The sequence below is a fragment of the Canis lupus genome, chromosome 11, assembly GCF_048164855.1.
Source record: "Canis lupus baileyi chromosome 11, mCanLup2.hap1, whole genome shotgun sequence".
Classification (NCBI taxonomy): Eukaryota; Metazoa; Chordata; class Mammalia; order Carnivora; family Canidae; genus Canis; species Canis lupus.
Genome location: NC_132848.1, coordinates 46008514 through 46036435, shown reverse-complemented (window position 1 = coordinate 46036435; position 27922 = coordinate 46008514). Strand labels below are relative to the sequence as shown.

Below are 27922 nucleotides of genomic sequence, written 5' to 3'. Positions count from 1 at the left end.
TACTGTGTTGAGTCTCCTAGTTCATGAACTTGGTGTATCTCTTCATTTTAGTAAGATTGTCTTGAATTTCTTTTATTAACATTTTGTAATTTTCAGCATACAAATTCTGTACATGTTTTCTTAGATTTACAGCAAAATATTTTCTGTGGAGTGTTTGTAAATGATTGTCATTTTTCCTTGGACCCTCTTATCTTTGAGAAGATGTCAACATATTACTATTCTGACCTTGATCGTTTGGCTGTATTTGTCAGGCTTTTCAGTTGTAAGTTACTCTTTTCTTCCTTTTTCCATACGGTACTCTTTGGAAGTAAACCACTGTATGTTGCTTATACTTAGGTGGGAAACTATCCATTTCCTTGATGATGGTATGACTTAGAATTCTTCTGCATCGGAGACTTGTCTCTCCACTTATTCATTTACCTCTTAATAGTATGGACTTGGGGATAATATTTTATACTTTGGCTTATAATCTAATGCTATATTTGTTGCTCTAATTAAGAAATTAATTTTTTCCTCTTGTTGGCCATCTCGTGCTCTTTCACTTGGTTTCTACATTCCTTTGGTTACACACTCATTGTTTTTGGTAGGGATGGGAGGGGTAGGTAGGGAGGAGATGTTAATCACTTACTTTCTGGTATTACAAGATGCTCCATGCTCACCCGAAGCCTAGAATCAGCTATTTTGCATTGTCACCAGCAATTGATACTGCCAGTTTCTTGGATTTCAGTCATTCTGGTAGGTATGAAGTGCTATCTCTTTGTTTTAATTTGCATTTCCTAATGACAAATGATGAGCATTTTATCTCTTTTTTTCTTTTGCCACTTATGTATCTTTTTTGTCAAGTGACTATGAAGATCTTTATTCATATTTTAATTGGGTTCTTTTTTTTATTGTTTTAAAAATTTCCCCCCCCACATTTTGGATACAAGTACTTCAGCCAGTAGTGTTCTGCAAATACAGGCATACCTCAGAGAGATTACAAATTTGATTCTAGACCAATAAACCAAGTCAAATCAGTTCTCTGGTTTCCTAGTGCATAAGAAAATTATGTTTATAATATACTGTAGTCTAACTGTGGTCTATTGTGTGCAAAAAATAATTATGTCTAAAAGGATGTACATTAACATAAAAGTACTTTATTGCTAGAAAATGCTAAGCAGTTCATAATTGTTGGAGTAGGGTCTTGCCTCAGTATTAATGACTGCTGATTGATCACACTGGTTGCTAGTTTCTGAAGTTGGAGTGGCTGTGGCAGTTTCTTAAAAGAGGACAGCAATAAACTTTATCAGTTGACTTTTTCATGAATATTTCTGTGGCGTGCGATGCTGTTTGATAGCATTTGTGTTTTTACTCACAGCAGAACTTCTTTGAAAATTGCAACAAATCCCATTGCTGCTTTATCAGTTAAGTTTATGTAATATTTTAAATCCATTGTCATTTCAACAGTCTTCACAGCATTTTCACCTAGAGTAAATTCCATCTCAAGAAATCATTTCTTTGCTCATCCATAAGCAGCAACTCCATCTGTTAAAATTTTATCATGAGATTGCATTTCAGTTATATCTTCAGGTTCCACTTCTAATTTTCTTGCTGTTTCCAACCACATCTACAGTTACTTCCTCCACTGAAGTCTTGAACCCCTCAAAATGACCCATGAGGGTTTGAATCAACTGACTTCCAAATTTTTGTTAATGTTGATATTTTTGATCCCTACACGTGAATCATAAATGTTTTTATGATACCTAGAATGGTGAATCCTTTCCAGAAGGTTTTCAGTTTTCTGTGCTCAGATCCATCAGAGGAATCACTATCTATGGCAGCTATAGCCTAACAAAATATATTTCTTACATAATGAGACTTGGTAAACCAAAATTACTTTCATCCATGAGCTGCTATGAAAGTTGTATATGGCATCTTCCATTGTGAGGCTGTTCTGTCTACACTTGAAAACCTGTTGTTCACTGTAGCCACTTTCAGTCATGGTTTGAGCTAGATCTCCTGGATGACTTGCCAGTTTCTACATCTTCTCACCCTGTATCTCGATGTTATGGAATGTTATGGAAGATGGCTTCTTTCCTTCATCCTCATGAACCAAACCTCTGCTAGCTTCATACTTCTCTTTTGCAGTTTCCTCACTTCTCTGAGCCTTCATTGAATTGAAGAGAGTTAGGGCATTCTTGATTAGTCTTTGGCTTAAGGAAATGTGTGGCTGATTTGATCATCTATCTAGGCCACTAAAACTTTCTCCATAAGATAAGGTTGTTTCACTTTATTATTTGTGTGTTCACTGGAGAAGCACTTTTAATTTTCTTTAAGAGCTTATCCTTTGCATTCACAGTTAGGCTGGCTGGTTGGTAAAAGGGGCCTAATTTTCAGCCTGTCTCAGCTTTCAACATACTTTTTTTCACTGAGCTTACTCATTTCCAGCTTTCGATTTAAAGTGAGAGGTGTATAACACTTCCTTGAACACCTAAGAGGCCAGTGTAGGGTTATCAGTTGGCTTAATTTCAATACTGATGCATCTCAGAATAGGGAGTCCTGAGGAGAAGGAGATACATGGTGGAAATGGCTGGTTGGTGGGACAGTCTGAACACACACAACATTTATTAAGTTTGCTGTCTTATGTGGGTGTGATTTGTGGTGCTTGAAAGCAATTACAATAGTGACATCAAAGATCACTGATCACAGATCACCATAACGAGTATAATAATGTAAACATTTGTGACCTTTACCAAAATGTGACACAGAGGCGCAATATGAGCAAGTGCTCTTGGAAAAATACCCCATGCAGGCTTGCCACAAATCTTTAGTTTGTAAACAGAGTATCCATGAAGCACAATAAAGGAAGGTATGCCTGTGTTTTCTCTTTCTCTTACTGTGCAGTTTGTTTTCATTTTCTTATCAGTATTCTTCTCAGGAAAAGTTTTAAATAGAGTTCAGATTACCATTTTTTCTCTTAAGGGTTCTGCTTTTGGTTTATATTTTATCTTAAACCTCATTGCCAAACCCATTGTCAACAGAATTTGCTTCTTTTTTACTCCATTGTCTTGATAATAAGCTTTGTAGTAAGTCTTGAAATAGGGTGGAGTCCTCCAACTTTGTTTTGAAGTATTGTTTTGACTATTCAGAGTCTTTTGCTTTTTCATTTAATGTGTCAAATCAGTTTGTTGATATTTGCAAAGTGTTGAATAGATCATGAGAGCAAGAATTGACAACTATATTATCTTCAGTTCATGATCATGGAATATCCTTCTGTTTAGGTCTTGATCTCTATTATTTGCTGAGTATTTTTATATGAATAGGTGTTGGTTTTATAAAATTTATAAAATTGGTTGGTTTTTATAAAATTTTGTGTGGCAGTTAGTATAATTATAGGTTTGTTTTTTTTCCCCATAGCCTGTTGATGTGGTTGGTAGTACTGCTTTTATGTATATTAAATCCAACCTTACATTCCTGAATTCTGCTTGTTTGTGATATGTTGTCTTTTTTTTATGTGGCTGGATTTGGTTTGGTAGTATTTGGTTGAGAATATTTGTACATACCAATACTCATCTGTACCTTATGTCTTTGTCTAGTTTTGTTATCTGGATAATATTGACCTCAGTGTTCTCTTTTCCCTCCCACCTCCTCCCCCCTTCTCTTTTTCTCTGAGCAAAAAGAGTTTGTGAAGGATCGAAGTTAATTCTTTAATGTACCCTAGAATTCACCAGTGAAGCTATCTGGGCCTGGGCTTTTCTTAGTAGGAAACTTTTAGATTAATGATTCAGTTATTTGTTAAGGTTTATTCAGATTTTTTCTTTTCTTTTTTCTTTTCTTTTCTTTTTTTTTTACTTATTTATTCACGAGAGGCAGAGAGAGAGAGAGAGAGAGAGAGGCAGAGACAGGCAGAGGGAGAAGCAGGCTCCATGCAGGGAGCCCAACGTGGGACTCGACCCCGGGTCCTCAGGATCACACCCCAGGCTGCAGGAGATGCTAAACTGCTGTACCACCGGGGCTGCCCTTATTCAGATTTTCTGCTTTTTTGAATCTATTTTAGTAGTTTGTCTAGGAATTGGTCCATTTCCTCTTAAGTTATTGAATCTGTTGGTATATAGTAGTTCACAGTATTTCTTGTATTTAAATCTTGCATATCTGAAATAAATTCCAGTTGGTCGTAGTGTAAAATTCATTTTATACATTGTGGGTTTCAGTTTCCTAATTTTTTTGAGGGCGTTGACATCTTTGTTGTTCAGTGATATTTGTAGTTTTCCTTACCCTGTTTTTGATTTTGGTATTGGGTAATGCCTCCCAGAATGAGTTAAGACTGCTTTTATTTTTTTCAAGTGCTATAATTCACCAGTAAAATTACTTGGGCCTAGAGCTTTCTTTTGGAAGGTTACAAATTAGTGACTCAACTTGTTTACTAGATACAGGCCTTTAAGGATGAAATAGGGGATGGTATTATAGCCACACATCAAAAGGATTAAAAAAAAAAAAAAGGTACTTTGAATAACTCTATACACATGACTTTGATAACTTTGATGAAATAGATTAACTTCTCAAACTATTGAAACTCACCAAAATGAAATAGACAAGTTGTTGTTGTTGTTTTAAACATTGTATTTATTCATTCATTCATGAGAGACAGAGAGAGAGAGGCAGAGAACACAGGCAGAGGGAAAAGCAGGCTCCATCCAGGGAGCCTGATGTGGGACTCGATCCCGGACTCCAGGATCACGCCCTGGGTGGAAGGCAGGCGCTAAACTGCTGAGCCACCCAGGTGTCCCGAAATAGACAATATGAAGAGCCTTATGCATTTTAAGGAAGTTGAATACATAATTTAAAATGTTCTGAGAAACATATCTCCAGAGTGTGGCTGTTTTACTGGGGATTTCTACCAAATGTTTAAAGAATTAATATCAATTCTATACAATCATTTCTGGAAAATGGGAGAGGAGACCCTTCCAAGATCTTTTTATGAAACTAGTATTACCCTGATACAAAAGCCAGTCAAGTGGTATGCACAAAAAGAAAACTACAAGCTGATATCCTTATAAATCTAGATCGCAAAAGTTGCTAGTGATATTATATTAACAAATAGAATTGAGTATAAATATATCTTGGCATTATATAAGAAGAAATACCATGAACAAGTGAATTCAATTGATGCAAGACTGGTTCATTATTCAGAAACCAATCAACATAAACATGCCCCATTGACAGGTTAAAGAAGAAAAATTATTTATGATTATACTAATCCAGAAAACTTTAAAAAATTCTTTTGTTTTTGATACAGAAAGTTTTAGCCAAAATATATCACCCATTCATAATAAACTCAGAAAACTAGAAATGGAGGGAAACCTTTTTATATTGAAAAAGAATATGAAAAACCTGTAGCTCACATATTTAGAGGTGAAAAACTTGTTTTTCTCTGAGATTGGGAACAAGGCAAGGATGTTTGCTTTCACCACTGTCAACATAGCACTAGTTCTAGTCAGTGCAATAAAGAAAGAAAAATAAAGAGTGCAGATCAGAAAGGATTAAAACTGTTCTTATATGCAAATGAATGATGTTTCTAGAAAATCTCAATCCATTTTAAAACTCTTAGAACTAATATGTGAGTTCAGCAAGGTTGCAGTATACCAGATCAACATAAGGATCTAATCATATTTTTACACATTCGTAATGTGTACGTAGAAATTGAATTTTAAAATTTCCCATTATTTAAAAAAATACTAGCTTTGTGAAAATGTTAAAACACTGATGAAAGAAATCAATGATCTAAATTAATGGAGAAACCTATTGTCTTCCACTGTATAAACTTAACGAAGATGTTCTCTTCAGATCTTTGTATATAGTTAACACAATTTCTATTAAAATTTTAGCAAGATTGTGTATATATATTGTGTATATATATATATATACACACACACACACAAGATTATTCTAAACTATATTTGAAAAGTTAAAGTTGAAAATAGATAAAACACAGTTCTTACAGTGAATAATAAAGGGAGGGAGTCATTCCACCTGATTTCAAAACTTACTGTGTAGTTCCATTAATCATGACTGTTGATGTCAGAGGGAGAGAGACACATAGATCAGTAGAGCAGAATAAAGAGCTCAGGAATAGCCCTGTACAAATACAGCTAAGCGATTTTTGACAAAAGTGCAAAAGCAGTTCAGTATAGGATGGATAATTTAAAATGTTGCTGGAATAACTTGAGTACCCATGGGTACTAGATTAAAATGGATCCTAGATTTAAATATAAAACATTAAGGTACACAACTTTTTGAAGATAACAGGTTTTAAGACCTAGGGCATAGTGAAACATTCTTAGTTATGACACCGAAAGCATGATTCATAAAGGGAATTTTGTTAAAGGATGTCTCATGAAAATTAAAATTTTTTTGCTTTGATAAAAATTTTACCCTGTTGAAAGATGAGCTACAGGCTGGAAGAAAATATATATAAACCATATTTAACCAATGACTCAGAACATAAAAAGAGTTCTCAAAACTCAACATTAAATCAGCCCAAGTCCAATTACAAAATAGGCAAAAGATATGAACAGACAATTCATTGACTAGTATGTATAAATGATAACACATGATGAGATGTTTAATTACCCTAGCCTTTAAGGAAATGCAACTGAAAACTATGAGGAGGTATCACCATATAATCTATTAGAGTATCTTAAAGGAATAGTAGCCATAATATCAAATACTGATTGGGATGTTCAAAAAGAATGGAAATCTCCACACAGTGCTGATGTGAATATTAAATGATAAACCCACTTTAGAAAATACTTTGTTTCTTGAAAATCTACACATAACTTTTTAATAACTTTATTTTTTAAGGCCACTAAGTTTAACATTTTTATTGTCTTAGTGGAGGAATGTGGCCTGTGAAAACATGAGTACAGTAGGAAATTGCCTTTTATTTCTTTTTTTTTCTTTCTTTTTTTTTTTTTAAAGGGTTATTTATTTATGATAGACATAGAGAGAGAGAGAGGCAGAGACACAGGAGGAGGGAGAAGCAGGCTCCATGCTGGGAGCCCGACGTGGGACTCAATCCCGGGACTCCAGGATCACATCCTGGGCCAAAGGCAGGCGCTAAACCTCTGAGCCACCCAGGGATCCCCCTTGTCTTTTATTTCTGTGAAACAGTGGTAAATTTAGAGTAAAGAATTGAGGGCTGTCACAGGAAACAATAGAAATGTTACAGCTTTGTTAAGGGGGAAAATAAGTGGTTTGCAGAAAGACATACCTACAGAAAAATGCTTTTACAGAATTCTTAAAGGTTTTAAAGCTTTTATTATCAACATGACTGGATTTTAGATTTGACTCTCTAAGTTTATTGAAATCTTAAAGCTGTAGTTTGTAGTGGGTGGATATAGGAGTATCACTGAAAATGTAGGTATACAGTTTCAACTTATATCACTGATATGATACGTATGTCACTTTCATGTCCAGTCATTGTAGTATGGTTGACTTTTTAGGACCTCTTCCTGAGACTGGGGCAGAAAGTTCAGTGCATATTGAAGGAACACTTTAGAAACCATCGTGGTTAAGACTTAAGTTGTGTTGTGTATTACTGATGTATTTTGTAGCTATGTTTGAATTTTTCAAACAATTTCAGAAACTTGATATATCCCCTCTTTTTAAAATTATTTATTTATTTATTCATGAGAGACAGAGAGAAGGTCAGAAACCTAGGGAGAGAAAGATTCCCTGTGGGGAACCCGATACAGGACTCAATCCCAGGACCCCAAGATCACGACCTGAGCCGAAGGCAGACACTCAACCGCTGAGCCACCTAGGTGCCTCATGATTTCCCATTTTTTTTATAGTCCCCCCACCCCACCCCCAGGCTGGCTGGCCAGCCTCCTGATTTCCCATTTTTAAGGAAGGTAGTACAATTCTGGTGTCAGACTTGTGCTTGAGTTCTTGGTTTGCTATTTTCTATCCTTGTGTAAGTTCTAGCATCTTTAAGCTTTAACTTCATAAAGTTGGAGTAAATGATATATAGTATATCTAGCAGTTGATCAGCACAATGCTTTAGTATACGATAAGCACTCAAAAACTGTCAGTCTTTCATTACTAGGCAGAGGAAGCCTTTCAGACTCAACAGCATACAACGGTAGTCCTATATACTGTTACTCTGGAGATGTTTGTTTCAGTAATACTTGTCATAAAGCTAAATTATACCAAGTAAATGCTCTGGAAATATAGCTTAGTCACAAGCTATTCTGATAAGATGAATGTAGTTCAGCTGAGATCTGGCAAATTTTTGGAGGTGAGGTGTCAAGCTTTAGTCATTAACCATCTTCCCATCTCACCCTATTTTTAGAAGGTTTTATGGTATGAAATACTGACAGAAATGCCTTTGAGATACTGCTGGTTGATGCTTGGCCAGGCTTAAGTTTCTGTTACTTAATGAGACCTAAGGATGGTTCTTGATTTTTTTTTTCTTCTGTATACAGTCCATCCAGTTGGTTGCTTACATGCTGATTGATCCCCTCAATAGTTATCTTACATCATCTTGCCTGCTACTGCTGCAGGTCTGGTGTTCATTATTTCTCATTATAATTAACTATAAAAACTCCATAACTGGTCTTCCTGCTTCCTAACTAGTTGGGATTCTACGTCATACTAGAGGTAGCTTTCTAAAATGCGAATTTGGTTATGTAAGCAGAGTTCAGACTCTTACTGTGGAGTCAGAACTTCTGGGTTCAAATCTCCTCTCTGCCTTGATCCTGGGTGAATTCTCTGTGCCTTGGTTTTTATATTTATTAAAAAAGAAGAATAACTATTTATATTGGGCCCATTATTATCTGGGAAGATTGCTAAATATAACTTGTCTAGTTCCCACCCTTTTACTGGATCTCTTGATCTTGGGTCAAGAAATATATAACTTATGAGAAACATTTCAGTTGGTTCAGGTACTCTTTTATGAATCTTCTTAAGACATCATGCACTTTGTCTTTAGGTTTTTGTACTTCTTGTGTCTGATACGCACATCTGCTTTGTCCAGCCAACTCTTGTTACTCTTTCAGTACTTGGTTCTAGGCCTGTCCTCTGCCAGGAAATGTCTGACTTTCTGATTGTGGATTTCATGCTTCAGGAAGATGACTTCCAATGCAGCAGTTCAGTGTTATATAATCTTCCTCAAACACATTGTCTAAAATATAGGAAAGAAGAGAATATATTTCAGTCTGGACAACTATTATGAAAGCATAAATTCCATCACTTGGCATTTGGCCTTTTGCAATTCCTGGTTTATTGATTTGCTATCTGTCTCTTCCAAGATCCTTGAAAGTAAATTTTATATCCTCAATGTCTTATTAATCTTAAATTATAATTATTGATAGAGCTAAAACTTATTCTTAAGAAATTTTCTTTGCTGAAATGAAGCACTTTTATAATAAGGTGTGTAAAAGTAGGGGGTCATGTTGCATGAAGTCTTTGTTTTCTTATTGTATCGTTTATTTGGATTCATCTACCTTTCATATTTGTAGGTCTCAGGCTGACTGACCTCCTTAGTTTTTTGTAGTTTTTAATGGAAACTTAGTTTGATTTATTCCAATATTTGTAGGTGAGGACATTGTGGGACAGAACCAGAAATGAAACCAAGAATGTAAAAGATTGTGAGCAGATTTGGTTCTGGGTTTTTGGATGTTACATGTTTTATTTAGTAAACCATTCCTAATTCATTTAGATTAGATGTATGGTCACGTTTTGCTCAAGGCATTCAGACTTTGTGCATCTTAGTTTTTTTGTTTGTAAAATGAGATAATAGACTAGATGGTCTCTAAAGTTCTTTCCAGTGCTAAAATAACTGTTCAAATAGTTAGGTGTTGTTATTAGTAAAGTAATAAGACTCATTTTATCTTTTAAGCTCTCTATTTTATAAATAATTCGTTTCAGACACACATTAAAAAAATTTGGTATCAACCAAAGTTTATTTCCTTCTCTTGTTACCTAGATTTACTTGGAGCTATTTATTATAGTTCTGAGTGTAACCATATTGAAACAGACACAGGGAGGCTGATTGATAAGTAGATACTACTCAAGTATTGTCTTGAAAGAACTTGCTGAGTGATTTAAAAGTTCACTGTTAATGTGATAGATTATTTTGCTCTCGAGTAACATTTTGGTCTTTTTTGTTTTCATTTAAGTGCCAAGGATGACATTGATCTTGATGCCTTGGCTGCAGAAATAGAAGGAGCTGGTGCTGCCAAGGAACAGGAACCTCAAAAATCAAAGGGGAAAAAGAAAAAGGAGAAAAAAAGGCAAGACTTTGAGTAAGTATATATTTCAAAGTTTCAAGACTTTGATTTTTATTAGCTTTGGTACTAGATTGACTGATTAAACTAAATCTGTGCCTCAAAATATATTTTAATCATTTTCTAGTGAAGATGATATCCTGAAAGAACTGGAAGAATTGTCTTGGGAAGCTCAAGGCATCAAAGCTGACAGAGAAAGTGCTGCAGTAAAGGTGAAAAACAGACCATTGTTACCTATTCTGTGTGCTAGTGCCAGTTTTAGGGAGCTGTTTTTGAAGCTTTTGAGCAGTGTGAATATGTTAGTTAAAGGTTTCTATAAATTCTGATGCCAAAGAGGGAAAACAATTTTTAGGGAAGAAATAATGTGTTTTAAAACCTTTCACAGATACAATATTTGGAGATAGAACATTTCCCATATCCAATAGTCTTTATTTTCATTCTTTGAATTTGGATAGCTTCAAAGTAAAGGGAAAGTGATAGGCATATTTTTTTTTTCTTTTAATTTCCTCATAGGTTTTGTATGCCATTTGAAGAAGGTAGTAAATGCAGAGTCATGAGTCTTGCTTCATAGCACCTGGATTCTGAAATTTACAGTGAATATGAAATGTGCCTGAGGCCTAGGCTAGCTTCTGGTGCTTAGTCTGGGCAAGTTTTATATTCTTATAAAAAGGACCTTATTTTGAAGTTATTTTGAGAATATTTTCTCTGTGTACTTAGTAAAGTACATGATTGAGGAGTCTCAGTTATCTTAAAAAAATAAAATATGACATAATTTTTAACAATGGAATTTTTTTAGCCAACAGAAAATAATGAAGAAGAGTCCACCTCAAAACAAGATAAAAAAAAGAAAGGACAAAAAGGCAAAAAACAAAGTTTTGATGATAATGATAGTGAAGAATGGGAAGATAAAGATTCAAAATCAAAAAAGACTGCAAAGTCAAAAGTGGAAATGTACTCTGGGAGTGATGATGATGATGATGATTTTAATAAACTTTCTAAAAAAACTAAAGGGAAAGTGCAGAAATCAAATAAAAGGGGGGATGGGTCAGAAGAAGATGAGGATAACAGTAAAAGAGTTAAAGAGCGTTCCCGAGTAAATTCTTCAGGTGAAAGTGGTGATGAATCAGATGAATTTTTACAGTCCAGAAAAGGACAGAAAAAAAATCAAAAAAATAAGCCAAGTCCTAATGTGGAGAGTGGGAATGAAGATGATGATTCCTCCTTCAAAATTAAGACGGTGGCCCAAAAGAAGGCAGAAAAGAAAGAGCGTGAAAGAAAAAAGAGAGATGAAGAAAAAGCAAAACTACGGAAGCTGAAAGAAAAAGAAGAGCTAGAGACTGGGAAAAAGGATCAGATTAAACAATCTCAAAAGAAATCTGAAGAAGAAGCTGTAAAATCCAAAGTGACTCTTGATACCGGAGCAGTCCCTGCCTCTGAAGAGAAAGGAGAGACTCCCACAGCTGCTGAAGGTTGGTAATATTATCGAGGAAAGGGCTGAAGGCCTGAGTTTTACCCCAGACTATGAATCCAAGTCATGTTGGTTTCTGTCCTTGGCTGTAAAGAGACTTAAATTTTAAGAAGAGGACTTTTAAAAATTACATCTAAGTACTTTTGACTTTCATTGTTAAACGTTTAAATAGCATAAAATATCTTCAAATGGTTTGTGTACATTAGGATTTTTATAGAATTTCACTGTGAAAATAATTTTGTTGATGATAAGGACTGGAAGTTGCTTATTTATAAATTTATTCCTTTTGATATATCTGTCAAATAATTACTTTCCTATTAAAATTTTTTTCTTATTTTTGCAAATTTTTTCTGATTTTAAATACCCATTTTGATTTATGAAGTAGAAGTCTTAAAATTAGTTAACATTTTTAAACCAACAGTGAGAAGTTTTCGTGCCAGAACCAATTAACAAAAAAAAAGCTTTCTAGCTAAAATTCTCCTCCTGAGTCTCAGAAGGAGAATAAAGACCAAATGATTCACACGAAGTTTTTTCTTTTTTTTCTTTCTTTTCTTTTCTTTTTTTTTTTTAAATTGACCTATCTTTTTTAACCAAATTTTTATTATCTGGACATCTTTGAGGAGTAAAATAACAAAAGTAGCATAAAATTTAATGCTGTAGAGCTCTTAGAATATAATTATATATTTTATTTTGTCCTCCTAATATCCCCTTAAGGTAGGCATCATTCCTATCCCTATCCTAGAGAGGAAAAATTAGCTACAGAATTTGGGCAGGAATTCAGGTATACCATGAATTAAGAGATACATTACATATAGACTATATCTTCTTCCTGCTGTAAGGATCCTCCTGTTTTTTGGATCCCCCAGGACCATTTAAAGTAACACCAGCTTGTGGGCTTCTAAAGGAGGCTACTGCGCAGTTCTGAGCTATTCTGGGTACCCTTTGATACAGCTACCGATCTTACCTTGTTGCTGGCATCAGCCTTAGGCCAATATGGTCCTTGAATTCTGGGGTTTGCTTATCACTGCTTCAGGAAACAACTTTTTAAAAAACACTTTGCCTCTGTTCTTTTTTGAAGATGACAATGAAGGAGACAAAAAGAAAAAAGATAAGAAGAAAAAGAAAGGAGAAAAGGAAGAAAAAGAGAAAGAGAAGAAAAAAGGACCTAGCAAAGCAACAGTAAAAGCTATGCAAGAAGCTCTGGCTAAGCTTAAAGAAGAAGAAGAACGGCAGAAGAGAGAAGAGGAGGAACGCATAAAACGACTTGAAGAGTTAGAAGCCAAGCGTAAAGAAGAGGTATGTTTTCATGAAGTTTAACTTAGAAGTGTTTAATTTAAAAGTCTCTGCTCTGTAAGATACCTTATTCTAATATCTAATACTATTCTGATATTCTGTTACTAATTCTAAAAATGTCGTAGTTATATAGTAATTATGTTAATATTCTGATATAACAAGGTGAAGCAATACAAAAAATCCTACCTTTATTTCCTCAGATGCAGAAATTGGTTATGTATCCTTGCCAATACCTAGTCTACTTTCATGTGATATTAATAATTATTATGTACAACTGTTAAAGTATTTTCTTTTGGGTATTCCAATGTAATACTTTGTGTGTATCTTCAGAGCTTTACATTTGAGTGTGCGTTCTTTACATTTAAATTTTATAATTATGCCAATACAATTTTTATCTTATTTATGTACTCTAATGCAGGAAAGACTAGAACAAGAAAAGAGAGAAAGGAAAAAGCAAAAAGAGAAAGAAAGAAAAGAACGCTTAAAAAAAGAAGGGAAACTTTTAACTAAATCCCAGAGAGAAGCCAGAGCCAGAGCTGAAGCTACCCTTAAACTTCTACAAGCTCAGGGTAAGTAGTAAGTTAATTTTTAATTAACTGAACAGTATGGAAGCTTCTGTCATACAGTTAATAGATCTGTAATGATTGAAAGGAGAACTGAATTAAGTCATAAAATTCCTATGAAAGTGCTGTGGAAAAAGTAAAATACAAATGTAAAGCATAGGGTCATCTGGCTGGCTCAGTTGGTAGTACATGTAACTCTTGGTTTCAGGGTCATGAGTTCAAGTCCCACGCTGGGTGTAGGGCTTACTTTAAAAAAATAATAAATAAATATGTAAGATAATTACATTATTCTGGGCAATGACTTCTATGTAATGATGAAAATTTATGTGTAAATGATAGTATGTCTATAAGTTTTTTTGTCCCCCAAAATAAAAATAGAGAACATGGTAAAATGAAACCCAAGTACCTGTCACTCAGTTTCAACAGTTGCCAACATTGATGGGTTTTTTGTTTGTTTGTTTGTTTTTAAAGATTTTATTTATTTATTTATTCGTGAGAGACAGAGAGAGAGAGAGAGAGAGAGGCAGAGACACAGGCAGAGAGAGAAGCAGGCTCCACGTAGGGAGCCTGATGTGGGACTCGATCCCAGGTCTCCAGGATCAGGCCCTGGGCCGAAGGTGGCACTAAACCACTGAGCCACCAGGGCTGCCCCATTTATGGTTTTTGTTTGCTCTCTCTCAATTCACACCATTTTTTTTTTCCTGGAGTATTTTAAAGTGAATTCTAAACACCATAGTGTTTTTCTTGTATTTTCCTTTAGTATATATCTTTAACAAGTAAGGATTTTTTTTAACATTAAGTAGAATTCATATTATTACATAGAACAAAATTAATTCCTTGACAGCATCTAATTTTCTATGTTTTGCCCCTTATCTCCAGAATGTTTTTAATAATTGATTTGTTCAAATCAGGATCCAGATTAGATCCACCCCATTGCATTTGGTTGATATGTCTGTCTCTCACTGATACCACTACCCATCCTTGTTTTTAGCAGGCCATTTGTTAGTCGCAGATACTGGATTATTCTTTAGAATTTCTCGTATTCTGGATTTATCTAATGGCATTCTCCTGTTGTTGACTGATATACTTCTCTGTCCCTTATAATTTCTTAGGTCTAGCAACCTAGCTTTTTTCGAATGGTATTATGTACTTCTTTTGCCTCATGTCAGTAGGCATGCAATCTGTTTGTCTCACTTCTAGTGAGGTCAAGACTGATCATTGGGTTTAGGTATTGGCAGCTTTGTCCATTATATAAGTATTGCACTGACTTCTCCTAATAATAATTTAATATCTAGCCTAATAATTTAATATCCACCTGGTGATCATTGCCTATATCCAGTATTTCCCTGAGAATTGCAGAGTTGTGATAGTTATTCCTTCTGAATTTATTAGCTACAATCTTCCCTTTTTTTTTTTTTTGGATTTTATTTATTTATTCGAGAGAGAGAGAGGCAGAGACACAGGCAGAGGGAGAAGCAGGCTCCATGCAGGGAGCTTGACACGGGACTTGTCCCGGGTCTCCAGGATCACGTCCTGGGCTGAAGGCGGCGCTAAACCGCTGAGCCACCTAGGCTGCCCTACAATCTTCCTTTTAAAGAAAAGCTTTCCCCGAAAGGTAGTTCATGCAGGAAAGCCAGAATAACTGCTTAACTCTTTTCCTTTATTAATTTTCAGAATAGTAAATTTGTGTCTTAGCAGCTTCCAAAGGTGATCAAGAGTGTAATTTTGTTTTTCAGATGTGTATCATTTTCTTTTAGTGGGGTTTTAGATAATATGTTTATATCTCATGAAGTTATGTTTTTTATATTCAAATTGTCCCATCTTTGGCCAGCAGGGGACTAGTGGGCTCATTTAGGTTGGTCCCTGTGAGTTTTTCCACAAGACCACAGTATTCTTTGACCTCTTTCTCTCTTTCTTTCTTTTTATTTTTTTTTTAAAGAATTTATTTATTTATTCATGAGAGACACACAGAGAGAGGCAAAGACACTGGAAGAGGGAGGAGAAGCAGGCTCCATGCAGAGAGCCCGATATGGAACTTGATCCTGGTACCCCAGAATCACACCCTGAGCCAAAAGGCAGACACTCCACCATAGAGCTTATGCTATAATTACAGTAATAGGTCCTATATATTGTGTATTTATTATGTAACTGATGCTGTCATAAACCTTTAACGTCTATTTCCTCATAAAAATTTTTTTTTTAAAGATTTGATTTATTTATTCATGAGAGCCACAGAGAAAAAGAGAATGGGAGAGACATAGGCAGAGAGAGAAGCAGGCTCCCCAAAAGGAGCCTGATGCGGAACTTGAGCCTGGATCCCAGGGATCCACCCTGAGCCAAAGGCAGATGCTCAACCGCTGAGCCACCCAGGCATCCCTCCTCATAAAAATATTATAGATATTTTCATTCCCATGATATAAATGAAGAAATGAAGACTCCTCTGAGTTGTAACAGTTTGCCCAAAATTGTGGAGCTGTGATTTAAACTGATCTGTGTGATCACCTTTTAACTATACATTGTATGTTCAGCTGAGAGTAGTAAATATAGAGAAACACAGTACTTAGATTTCAGATAGTTTTATTCTTAATTGGGGATATAATATTAAGATGAAATTAGAGAACAATTATGAGTATAACTAGCATCCAGTTATTAGATTTGACTGGTGACTATCTGGAAAGCTAAAAGCAGTCATGAAGAAATTGGTATGAGAGTAATTTGCCAGTCTTAGTAATGTTTTATGTAGTAGTTTGACTTGTACTTATGAGATTAGATGAAAATTATTTAAGTAAAAACTACCCCCCCCAGTGAAGTGTTTGGACTCAGGACTCCAAGATCAGCAGATGCATGTTCCACCAACTGAGCCAGTCAGGTGCTGCCCTCCCCTATAATTTAAAATGATGATCATTAGGACAGGCTTGGAAGAGATAGTCTCTCTAGTGGCATCTCTGCTCTTAATCTCTTCTTGTTTTTTCATAGTGTTGCTCAGTGTTTACTCTCTGATTCCCTATTGTCCATTGATAAGAAGTCCAAACTTCTTAGCTTTATATTAAAGGCCCTCTACAGTCTGCTCATTGAATCATCTTATAAAATGAAGTTAGATTGTTCTGTTTCATCATATGTTTCAAAGCTACCTTGTTGGATAAAGATCAGGTGCCACATTCATTACCTAGGATAATATAAAACTTGTTTATTGAGCCCAGAATGTGTTCTTTGAGAGTGTAGGTTTCTGCAGTTGTTTTCAGGTAATTAATGTGAATTGTATAGCAGATTACCTTTTCAGTTAGTTCTGTAACCTTTATTTAGCCTATAGCTACTCAGCGTATAGAAAGTACTTTACAAATAATTTGAAATCAACTCATTTCAGGCAAAGAGTTTCTATGTGAATTTTTTTTCTATGAGAATTTGATTGTAATGTCTCAGTTGGCGAAGTGAATGGTGAATCAGAACACACAAGTCTTGGTATTGACTGTAAATACAAGAGTTTATTAAACATCCCTAACTAGAGCAATTTAAGTCTGCAGTGTTGTTGGGACCACCCTTCTCAGGTCATCTAGCCTATAGTTTCCATCCAAGGTCCATACTTTGACTTAGTAGGTAGAGGCTACTGGGCAGGGAAAACTCTGGTCAACTTGATTATCTCCACATTGTCAGCTGGCTTTATGTTTTTACTTTAGTTTGTCTTACCAGACTGATAGCTCTAGTTTTATAATTCTAACCAATCTCAGTTCTCACATATATACATACGTACATACATACGTTCATGCTTTATTTTTATTTTTTTAAAATAATTTATTTATTCATGAGAGACACACAGAGAGAGGCAGGGACACAGGCAGAGGGAGAAGCAGGCTCCATGCAGGGAGCCCAACGTGGGACTCGATCCTGGATCTCCAGGATCAGGCCCTTGGTTGGAGGCGGCACTAAACTGCTGAGCCAGCCGGGCTGCCCACATTCATACTTTAAAGTTAAGAACATTTTAAGTAATTTCTGTCTAGTAACAATGTCATTCAAACCCCATAGTAAATAGTTTTTACTGTTGTCTTATAAAATTTCTGCCCTGTGAGAAACTGTCAGTAATTCAGCAGGTGGTGGGGAACCTCTCTTAAGAGTTTGTTATAGGAATGGAGAGGAAGGATTGTAATAGGGAACCATTCTATTTCTGGGATTCACTACTAACTGTTGATAGATAAAGATGTATTCTCTTCAGACTCAATAAGTTTATTTGCAAATCAGATTTGACATTGATTTTTACTACCATGTCTTAATTTGATAAAATTTGTTTGCTTTAAGAGAAAATGTGAAATGTTCAAAACTGGATAGTAAGAACCATGGATTCAGACAAAAACAAATTAGTGATCTGATACTAACCTTTTCATTTTGGATAAGTCAGTTTGTAATTGAATCTTACTTTACTTGCTTTTAACCAGCTATGAAGCTGGCCTTAGTTGAAAAAAAGTAGACATTAACTTTGTTTTGTAGTGGTAATGGAAACTTGTTACACTTAATATAAGTTTTCTATTTGTGCTGTAACAAATTACCACAAATTTAGTGGTTTAAAGAAAATTATTACTTTAGAATTCTCTGGATCAGAAGTCTGACATAGGTGTCATTGGGTTAAGTAAGGTTTTGGTAGGCCTGCATTCCTTTCTGGAGTTTCTAGGATAGAATTCATTCCCTTGTCTTCTAGAAGCATTCACGTTACTTGGCTCATGACCCCTTCTTTGATCTTTAGAGCTGTCAGTGTTGCATAGGCTGTTTTTCCATAGGTACATCTTCCTCTGACCTCAGCCTGTACTTTAGTGAAAAGTTCTTCACTTTTAAGGGACTCATGTGATTAGGCTGGGTTCACCTGGGTAATCCAGAATAATCTCTCTAATCTCAGGATCCTTAGCCTTATTCACATCTTTTTTGGCATGTTAGGTAACATATTCACATGTTTTGTAGATTAGGACATGGATGGCAGGGGGCTGGGGGAGGCATTATTTACTACATAATTTCATTTTAGAGTTCACTACAAAGATAACATTTTGTGAATGTCATGTTTTCATTTTATCTTTCAAAGACTAAAACCTCTTGTTTAAATACAGATCAGGGCAGCCCCGGTGGCTCAGCCATTTAGCGCCGCCTTCGGCCCAGGGCGTGATCCTGGAGACCCGGGATCGAGTCCCACACATCGGGCTCCCTGCATGGAGCCTGCTTCTCCCTCTGTGTCTCTGCCTCTCTCTCTCTCTGTCTCTCATAAATAAATAAAAATCTTTCAAGAAAAATATCAGTGACCATATTACTCTGAAATGTGCAGATTACCTGATGCTGTTTATTTGCTATGTCATGCCACTTTCATGTTTAAATTTGCGAGTTCAATTTAAACATGGCTGATAAATTATAATTATGATCAAAAGATATATAAATAGTGACAAATTTTTCATTACTATTAAAGTATTAGGAAGAATAGGTGTTAAATTAAGATCTACTTTTAAATTTCTGCTGTTCCTGTCAGATTGCTAGAGGCATTTATTATAAAGTGAAAAGGATAGGTTAAAGGTAGAATTTACCTTCTTTCAACTGTGGCTTCTTTTTGGCTTTTCTACTTTTTTTGTTTTCTGTTTCAGTTCATAGCCCAATATGTATGGAATAAATAGAGATAGTGGAAGTTTTGTGGACCTTTTGGGGGATGTGGGAAAAAGAATTCCAAAATTTCTGCCCTTTCAAATGTAAATGTAAAGTTCTTATTCTGTTTATTTTGAATTGAATACATTGTTCATTGATGTTTTAATAACAGAATGGCGCACTCATATGGTTACTTCTTTTTGACCAGAAGAATCAGGGAAGGGGGTCTGTGATGTCTGAGGAGTTTGAAAGGACTACCTATTATTTTTTCCCTTTTTTCTCTTGGGGCCAAATTGCAGCTCCACTTACGTGGAATATGATGACATATAAAGGATAAAATTCCTGAAGGAATTCCTCTTTTTGGCCCCCAGAGAAGGGGGCTCCTGGGAGTTGGAGAGCATAGAGGAAACTGGAGAGGTGAGAAGTGGTTGAAGAATCTTATAATCTTACTGATAAATAAATATAAATCCCAGGGTTTTATAATATAGCTCTGTGTGTTTAGAACAGACCCAAAAAAGGATAGTACTTTAAGGACTGAACCATAATATAAACCACTGCCCAAGACCCAGATATACCTCTGAATGACTCCTGTACCACGTAAAATACTCATTCGAAGCATACTGTGGAAAGTAATAATATGTTGTAATTTCTGCAGCAGCCATTAAATAAAATTAAACCTCAAAATCAGTAGATGAGAGGAATTTTTTTTTTTTAAGATTTTATTTACTTTTTTATTCATGAGAAACACAGTGAGAGAGTCAGAGACATAGGCAGAGGGAGAAGCAGACTCCTCGCAGGGAGCCTGATGTGAGATTTGATCCCAGGACCATGCCCTGAGCTGAAGGCAGACACTCAACAGCTGAGCCACCCAGGCATCCCTTATAATCCAGAAGAAAGCGGGAGAAGGTGAAAAGGGAAGTGGAAAACAGGGAACAAACCAATCAAATAATAAAATGATAGGGCTAAAACTAACCATAATAATTAAAATATAGTAATCTAAATATGTCAGTTAAAACAGATTGTCGGAAAACAAGAGCCAGCTTGCTATGTGTTATCTACAATGAATCCACTTTAAGTATACTGATTTTTTTAAATATTTTATTTATTTGAGAGAACATGTGAGAGAGAGAGAGAGAGAACATGAGTTGAGGGGAGAAGCAGGCTCCCTGCTGAACAGGGAGTCCAATGTGGGGCTCAGTCTCAAGACTGGGATCATGTCTGGGCCTAGGGCAGATACTTAGCCAACTGAGCTCCCCAATTGCCCTTTAAGTATACTGTTTTTTTTTTTTTTTTAAGATTTTATTTATTTATTCATGACAGACACACACACACAGAGAGGCAGAGACACACACACAGGGAGAAGCAGGCTCCATGCAGGGAGCCTGATGTGGGACTTGATCCCAGGTCTCCAGGATCACAGCCCAGGCCGAAGGCGGCACTAAACCGCTGAGCCACCAGGGCTGCCCAAGTATACTGATTTAGACAGAATGGTAAAAACAGATGTCAGATGAAAACTGGAGTTGTTACATTAGTCTGAAGTACTTCAGAACAAGTAAAATTACCAAAAATAGCTGTATTGCATAATAAAAAGTGAATTCATCAAAAAATAAAACAGTCCTGAAGCACCTGGGTGGCTTAGTCAGTTAAGCTTCTGAGTCTTGATTTTGGCTCAGGTCATGATCTCAGAATTGTAGGATCCGTGCTGAGCTTGGAGCCTGCTTAAGATTCTCTCTGCCTGGGGATCCCTGGGTGGCTCAGCGGTTTCGCGCCTGCCTTTGGCCCAGGGTGTGCGGTCCTGGAGTCCCAGGATCGAGTCCCGCGTCGGGCTCCTGGCATGGAGCCTGCTTCTCCCTCTGCCTGTCTCTATCATAAAATAAAAATAAATCTTAAAAAAAAAAAAAAAAAAAGATTCTCTGTCTTTTCCTTTGCCGCTCCACCACTGCTCCTATTCTCCCTTTCTCTTGAAAGAAAGGAAGGGGGGAAGAGAGAGAGAGAGAGAGAGAGAGAACGAACACCTAACCACAAGTTCACAAACATTCACCAAGATAAGCCATTTTGGGGGCCATAAAATAAACATTAAAAGATTTAAAAGAATTGAAATCACACAGTACTTTTTTTGGGGGCGGGGGGGACCAAAAAGAATTAAACTAGAAGTGAATAATAGAAATATGTCTAAAAAATCAATAACTATTTGGAAATTAAATGACACTTCTTACTAAGCTATGAGTCCAGGAGGAAGTCTTAGTGAAAATTAGAAAATATCTTGAATTCGGCGGGTAAATACAGCATATCAAAGTTTGTGGGCTGTAGCTAAAGCAGTGCTTAGAGTGGAATTCATAGTAATTCTTGCTTTAGAAATAGTAATGCTTGCTTTAGAAAAAGTCAAATCGATAGTCTAAGCTTCCATCTTAAACTAAAAAAATAGAAGAGCATAGTCAGTGGAAAGAAACAAAATGCAGAAAGCAACAGAATGTAAAACAAGACTAAGAGAATCATTGAAGCCAGAAGTTAGTACTTTGAAAATATCAATAAAATTAATAAACTTCTAGAATGCCTGAGAAAAAAAAGACACAAATTACTGATACCAGGAGAGTAGCATGGGGAGGGATATCGTTACAGATCTAAGATATTAAAATGATAAGGCAATACTATGAACAACTCTATGCTAATAGATTCAAAAGCTTAGGTAATGGGCCGCCCCAATGACTCAGCGGTTTAGCACCGCCTTCAGCGTGGGTATGATCCTGGAGACCCAGGATCGAGTCCCACGTCAGGCTCCCTGCATGGAGCCTGCCTCTCCCTCTGCCTGTGTCTCTGCCTCTCTGTCTGTGTCTCTCATGAATAAATAAACAACAACAACAACAAAAAACTCTTAAATTAAAAGAAAAAAAAAGCTTAGGTAAAAATAGGGGTATTCTTTAAAAGATAAAAAGTATCAAAACTCATATAATTTATCATGATGAGCTGGGTTTTACCCTGGGAATGAAGTCTGGTTCAGTTTTGAAAATCAGTAAATGTATTTAAAGAAGAAAAACTACATGGTCATCTTATGAATGGAGAAAAATCATCTGACAATTCAATATCCATGTATTCTAGGAATTCACAAACTGGAAATAGAAAAGTTTCTTATTTTGCTAAAAGAGATCTACAAAAAAGTATACAACCATTGCACTTAAGGATGAATTGTAGCTGCTAAACTCTAATACTGTAATTAAGGCAAGGATGTCAACTCTTAACCACAATCATGGGCAGCCTGGGTGGCTCAGTGGTTTAGCACCTGCCTTCAGCCCAGGGTGTGATCTTGGAGACCCGGGATCGAGTCCCACATCAGGCTCCCTGCATGAAGCCTGCTTCTCCCTCTGCCTGTGTTTCTGCCTCTTTCTCTCTCTGTGTCTGTCTCAAATAAATAAATAAATAAATAAAGACAATCTAAAAAAAAAACCCACAATCATTCCATGTTGTACTAGAACATCTTAGCGTAGGCAATTAGAGAAAAAAAAAAAAAAAACAAGTGAAAGGTATACAGATTGGAAGAAGTAAAACTCTATTCACACATAATAGGGGTCTACCTAGAAAATACCACTAAATCTAGAACTGAAAAAACACAAAACCTACAACTAATAAGTGAGATTAACAAGGTTACAGATAGGGCCAATATGCAAATACCAATTGTATATCTGTATGCTAGTAATTAACAGCTGAAAATCAAGACAGTATTATTTGTAGTAGCATCCACCCAAATAAATTTTGAAATCCTTCCTTACAATTCTAATATTTGTGGGATCTATATGCTGAAAACTCTAAAATATTGATGAAAATAATCAAAAGCCTTTGTGAATGGAGAAATGTTGCATTCACAATTGGAAAACTTAGTACTGTTGAGATTATCAGTTCTCCAAAGTGATCTCTAAATTCAGTGTAGTCCCAGTCAAATTTGCAGCAGGATATTTTGTATCTATAAGCTGTTTCTAAAATGTGTATGAAAAGGTGAAGGAGTTAGAATGGCCAGAATATTTTTGAAAATAATATACATGGAGGACTCAAAATACCTGATTTCAAGACTTACTATAAAGCTGTGGTAATCAGTGCAATGTGATAATGCCAAAAGCAGCAATAAAGCAGATCAGTAGAGTCATCAGAATATGGTCAGTTTGGGTATTTTGTTTTTAATTTTTCTGTCATAGGTAAAAGGCAATTTAGTAAGTAAAGTATGATATTTGCAACAACTGATGCTGGAACCTTTGGGTATCTAGATGCAAAAACAAAAACTCAAGCGCAAAAGCCTCGTCCTAAATATTACACATTGTATAAAAATTAACTCAAAGATTGTAAACCTAAATATGAAATGTACAACTATAAAATTAGAGGGGAAAACTTAGTAGAAAATCTTTGTGATCTTGTGTCAGTGCTTAATTTAACTTCAAAGCATAATTCATAAAAGTAACAAATTTGGGAAAATCCAGTCAAAAATTTGCTCTGCCTGCAAAAGTCACCACTGAGAGAATTCAAAGACAATACCTGAAAATCACTTATCTGACAAGGATTAATATGCAAAATATGTGAAGATAAATGAATCTTCAACAATAAGAAAAGTAACTCCATTTAAAAATGGGCAAAAGATTTGAACAGACGCTTCAAGAAAATATAAGCAATGAAAAGAATGTTTAACAGTCATTAGGGAAATTCAAATTAAGACCACAATGAGGGCAGCCCTGGTGGCTCAGTGGTTTAGCGCCACTTTCGGTCCAGTGTGTGATCCTGGAGACGCAGGATCGAGTCCCATGTCGGGCTCCCTGCATGGAGCCTGCTTCTCCTTCTGCCTGTGTCTCTGCCTCTCACCTTCTCTCGCTCGCTCGCTCTCTCTGTCTGTCTCTCATGAATAAATAAATAAAATCTTAAAAAAAAAAGAGACCACAATGAGATAGCACTACATATTTATTGAAATACATGAATTTAAATATGCTCTTTTTCTGGCAAGCGGGCAAAACAGTTGGAACTCACCTGTCGTACTGGTTGGAATGCAAAGCTGTAAAGTCAATTTGGAAAACAGTTGGCAGTTTCTTTTTTTTTTTTTTTAAGATTTTTAAAATTTTTATTATTTTTTATTTATTCATGAGGGACACAGAGAGAGGCAGAGACACACGCAGAAGGAGAAGCAGGCTCCATGCAGAGAGCCTGATGTGGGCCTTGATCCTGGGTCTCCAGGATCATGCCCTGGGCTGAAGGTGGCGCTAAACTGCTGAGCCACTGGGGCTTCCCCAGTTGACAGTTTCTTACAAAACTAAATACATATTTATCTAATGTCCCATCGTTCTCCAAAATATTTACTCCAGAGAAATGTTTACACAGAAACCTGCATATAAATGTTCATAGCAGCTTTATTCATAATTGTCAAAAACTGGAAATGATTCCGATGTCCTTCAGTTGTCTACAGAATAATGGAACTATAGTATATCCATACAGTGGAATGCAATAAAAAGAAATGAAGTGGTAGTAAATACAATAATTAGTACATACAACCATGAGGATTACTCTAAAATCCATCATGGTGACAACAGCCCAGACTGTAAGGTTTTGTTTCTGTGACATTTGTAAAAAGCAAATCTTTGGAGGTAGAGAACAGGTAAGTGTTTGCCAGGGCCTAAGGATGTGAGTAGGGTTTGACTACATAGAACAACACAGGGCGATGGAACGGTTTTGCATCTTTGTTGCGTATAATAACTCGATACATTAGTCAAAAGTCCTAGAATTGGACATTAAGAAAGTAGAATTTAAGTTTGTGTAAATTTAAAAACTTTATATAGAAAAGAGATTTTTCTATCAATGTGCATTTATATTTCAGGGTATGTATCTCTGAGGTAAATGTTACCTTAAAGTATTTCTTAGATGATACACAAATAGCATAAATCTAGAGTTTTTTGTTCTTATCCCTTAGGTGTTGAAGTGCCATCAAAAGACTCTTTGCCAAAGAAAAGGCCAATTTATGAAGATAAAAAGAAGAAAAAAACATTACAGCAGCTAGAAAATAAAGAAGGTTTGTATACAAAATGACCTGTGATTTAAAAACAGTTTTGTTTGCCTTTTTTCTACAACCTTCAAAACAATCTTTTAAAAAGAAAAATCACAAATCCGAATTACATGTTAAAACTTATTTCCTGTACCTTATTTTCTTTTGTTAATCATTCTCAACTGATTTAAATGACAGGTTAAAGGAAAAGTGCTTTTGTTTGTAAAACCTAGATCCTACCCAGAAACAACTGTTCTTCCCTATCATTATTTTTCTTGTTTCCATTGAGCCTTTTGTAATTTTACATTGTTCTTTGAGCAGAAAGAAAAATTGCTATTTCCTGTGAAATATATGACTGGTATTTAAACAGTTTTTAAACTTGCTAAAGAACTTAGGTTTGTATTACTGGATTTTACTCATGACTTAACAAAGTATCCTAACAGAAATTATGCACTGAAAAAGTATTAACTTGGTTTCTGCCATTTTTTTCAGTATCTGAACCAATAGAATTAAGTGCTGCTGTAGAAGTTGTGGAACAAGGAGTTCCAGAAAAGGAAGAGACACCACCTCCTGTTGAACCAGGCCAGTAGCACTAATTGTTTCCTATTAAATAGCACTGATATGTCAGAAATTGTCTTAGTCCTCATTAATTTAAGGAAAGCAAATATCTAGCAGGATGGTATTCTTCATACTCTAAACCATTTCTTTCCATTTCCATTTTGAAAAAGTGTAGGGGCACCTGGGAGGCTCAGTTGGTTGAGTATTTGACTCTGGTCATGGCTCAGGTTATGATCTCATGATTGTGAGTTTGAGCGCTCGTGAGTTTCAGACTCCATGCTGGGCTCCACTTAAAAAGAAAAAGTGTAGGAGTGAGACTTGAGTTCGTTTTTAGTAGTGTCAGTAAAATGTAGAGAAGGATAGTAGAAGTTTTTGAAATTTTTTTTCTGATGCTTTTATTTATGGGCCAGAAGTCTTAGGTGGTGCCAAGAAGATTTAAAGTTCTTCTTCTTCTTCTTCTTTTTCTTTTTTTTTAAGATTTTATTTTTTTGAGAGAGATCGAGCACATGTGCTCAAGAGCAGGGCAGAGGGAGAGGGACAAGCCTGCGCAGGCCCAGTATGGGTCTTGATCCCATGACCTGAGCCAAAGGCAGACACTTGAGCCATCCAGACGCCCCCTGATGTTCTTTATTTAATCCTTTGGAAACTGGAAACGTTTTATTTTATTTATTTATTTATTTATTATTTTTTTTATTTATTTATGATAGTCACACAGAGAGAGAGAGAGAGAGAGGCAGAGACATAGGCAGAGGGAGAAGCAGGCTCTATGCACCGGGAGCCCGACGTGGGATTCGATCCCGGGTCTCCAGGATTGCGCCCTGGGCCAAAGGCAGGCGCTAAACCGCTGCACCACCCAGGGACCCCTGGAAACGTTTTAATGAGAACTTTTTAAGAGTGCTGTAAAATTTGGCATTTTTAAACCTCATTAGAGGTCAGCTTCTATTTACTAAATCAGCAAGAGGATTCAGTTTATTCAGTTTGTGTGTATGTGTTTTGAAGTTGGAGAAAGTCTTTGGCTTTTTTTTTTTTTTTTTTTTAAAGATAAACATTGTTTTAACTCATTGGACTAGATATTGACAGGCGAGCCAGTGGCTAGCTAATTTTGGTAACAAAATCAAGAGAATCTCCACTGTTTAAAGTTCGGAGTGAGAATAAATAGCAAGAGAATATCAAGACTGACCCACACTGGTGAAAGGTATCATTGATAGTTCCTTTCCTTCTTTCTCCCCTTCTATTCTTAGTGTAAAAAGGATGGTTCACCTGGCACAACTCAGCTTAACATGATGTCATTAGAGAAATTCAGGTTGATAGCTTGATGGCAGTCCATGATTTTAGAGGACATTTGTAGCAGTAAAAAGAATTGCTAATGTGGAAAGATATTTTGGGTACATGTACCTGCCTCATTTCCTCAAGATGACTTATCCAAATTTGTTGGCAAATAATAATTAGTACAGGGAAGTAAATACCACTTGTGGCACCTTCATCTTTAATTTGAGAATAGTTTTGCTTTATTGGATGTCAGTAAAATGAGCCATTAATGTTGAGTATTAAGTTTTAAATATTCAAAATTATACCTTTCTGGATATTTTTGGATTGTCAGCAAATACTCTTGTTCTTATTTTCAACTGGAGTAGAGGTGTAGCTTTGTACCTACAACTATGTGATTTAAGTAGTACTTGTATGTATCTGTAGAAGTTAAAGCAATAAAATAAGTAGTGAATTCTTAGGTGTGAGGTATGAGTTTGAAAGACCAAAATGAAGATATGGTAAATAGTCCTCTCTTCTCTTTCAGGCATCCAGTGGCTGCCTGAAACTGCATATAGTTCTAACTCTTTATACTGCTTTTTCCTATATATACATAATTATGATAGTTTAACTTACAAATTCAGCACAGTAGGAGATGAACAGCAATAAATAATAATATGAACATTTAGAACAACATACTATAAGAAGTTATGTGAATATAGTCTCTGTTAAAATACCTTATTTTACTATACTCTTCTTGTTATGATGTGAGATGATACATATCCCTATGACAAGATGAAGTAAGATGAATGATGTAGGCAATGTGATGTAATGTTAGACTACCATTGACCTGATGATATGTTGGAAGGAAAGGCTTCCAGACCATAGTTCATTTTGGGTAACAAACTGCAGA

At 35.8% G+C, this 27922-nt stretch overlaps 1 protein-coding gene across 3 annotated transcripts in view; it reads left to right on the top strand.

Moving 5' to 3' along the window:
* Window positions 1–27922, top strand: part of EIF5B (eukaryotic translation initiation factor 5B) — a 96069-nt gene that overhangs the window by 19513 nt on the left and 48634 nt on the right. For all 3 annotated transcript variants that reach the window (XM_072767997.1, XM_072767996.1, XM_072767998.1), the window contains 7 exons: window positions 10161–10286; window positions 10396–10480; window positions 11065–11737; window positions 12815–13032; window positions 13448–13598; window positions 25135–25233; window positions 25699–25788. In XM_072767997.1, coding sequence (XP_072624098.1) covers window positions 10161–10286; window positions 10396–10480; window positions 11065–11737; window positions 12815–13032; window positions 13448–13598; window positions 25135–25233; window positions 25699–25788 — 1442 coding nt within the window. The remainder of the gene's footprint in view (window positions 1–10160; window positions 10287–10395; window positions 10481–11064; window positions 11738–12814; window positions 13033–13447; window positions 13599–25134; window positions 25234–25698; window positions 25789–27922) is intronic.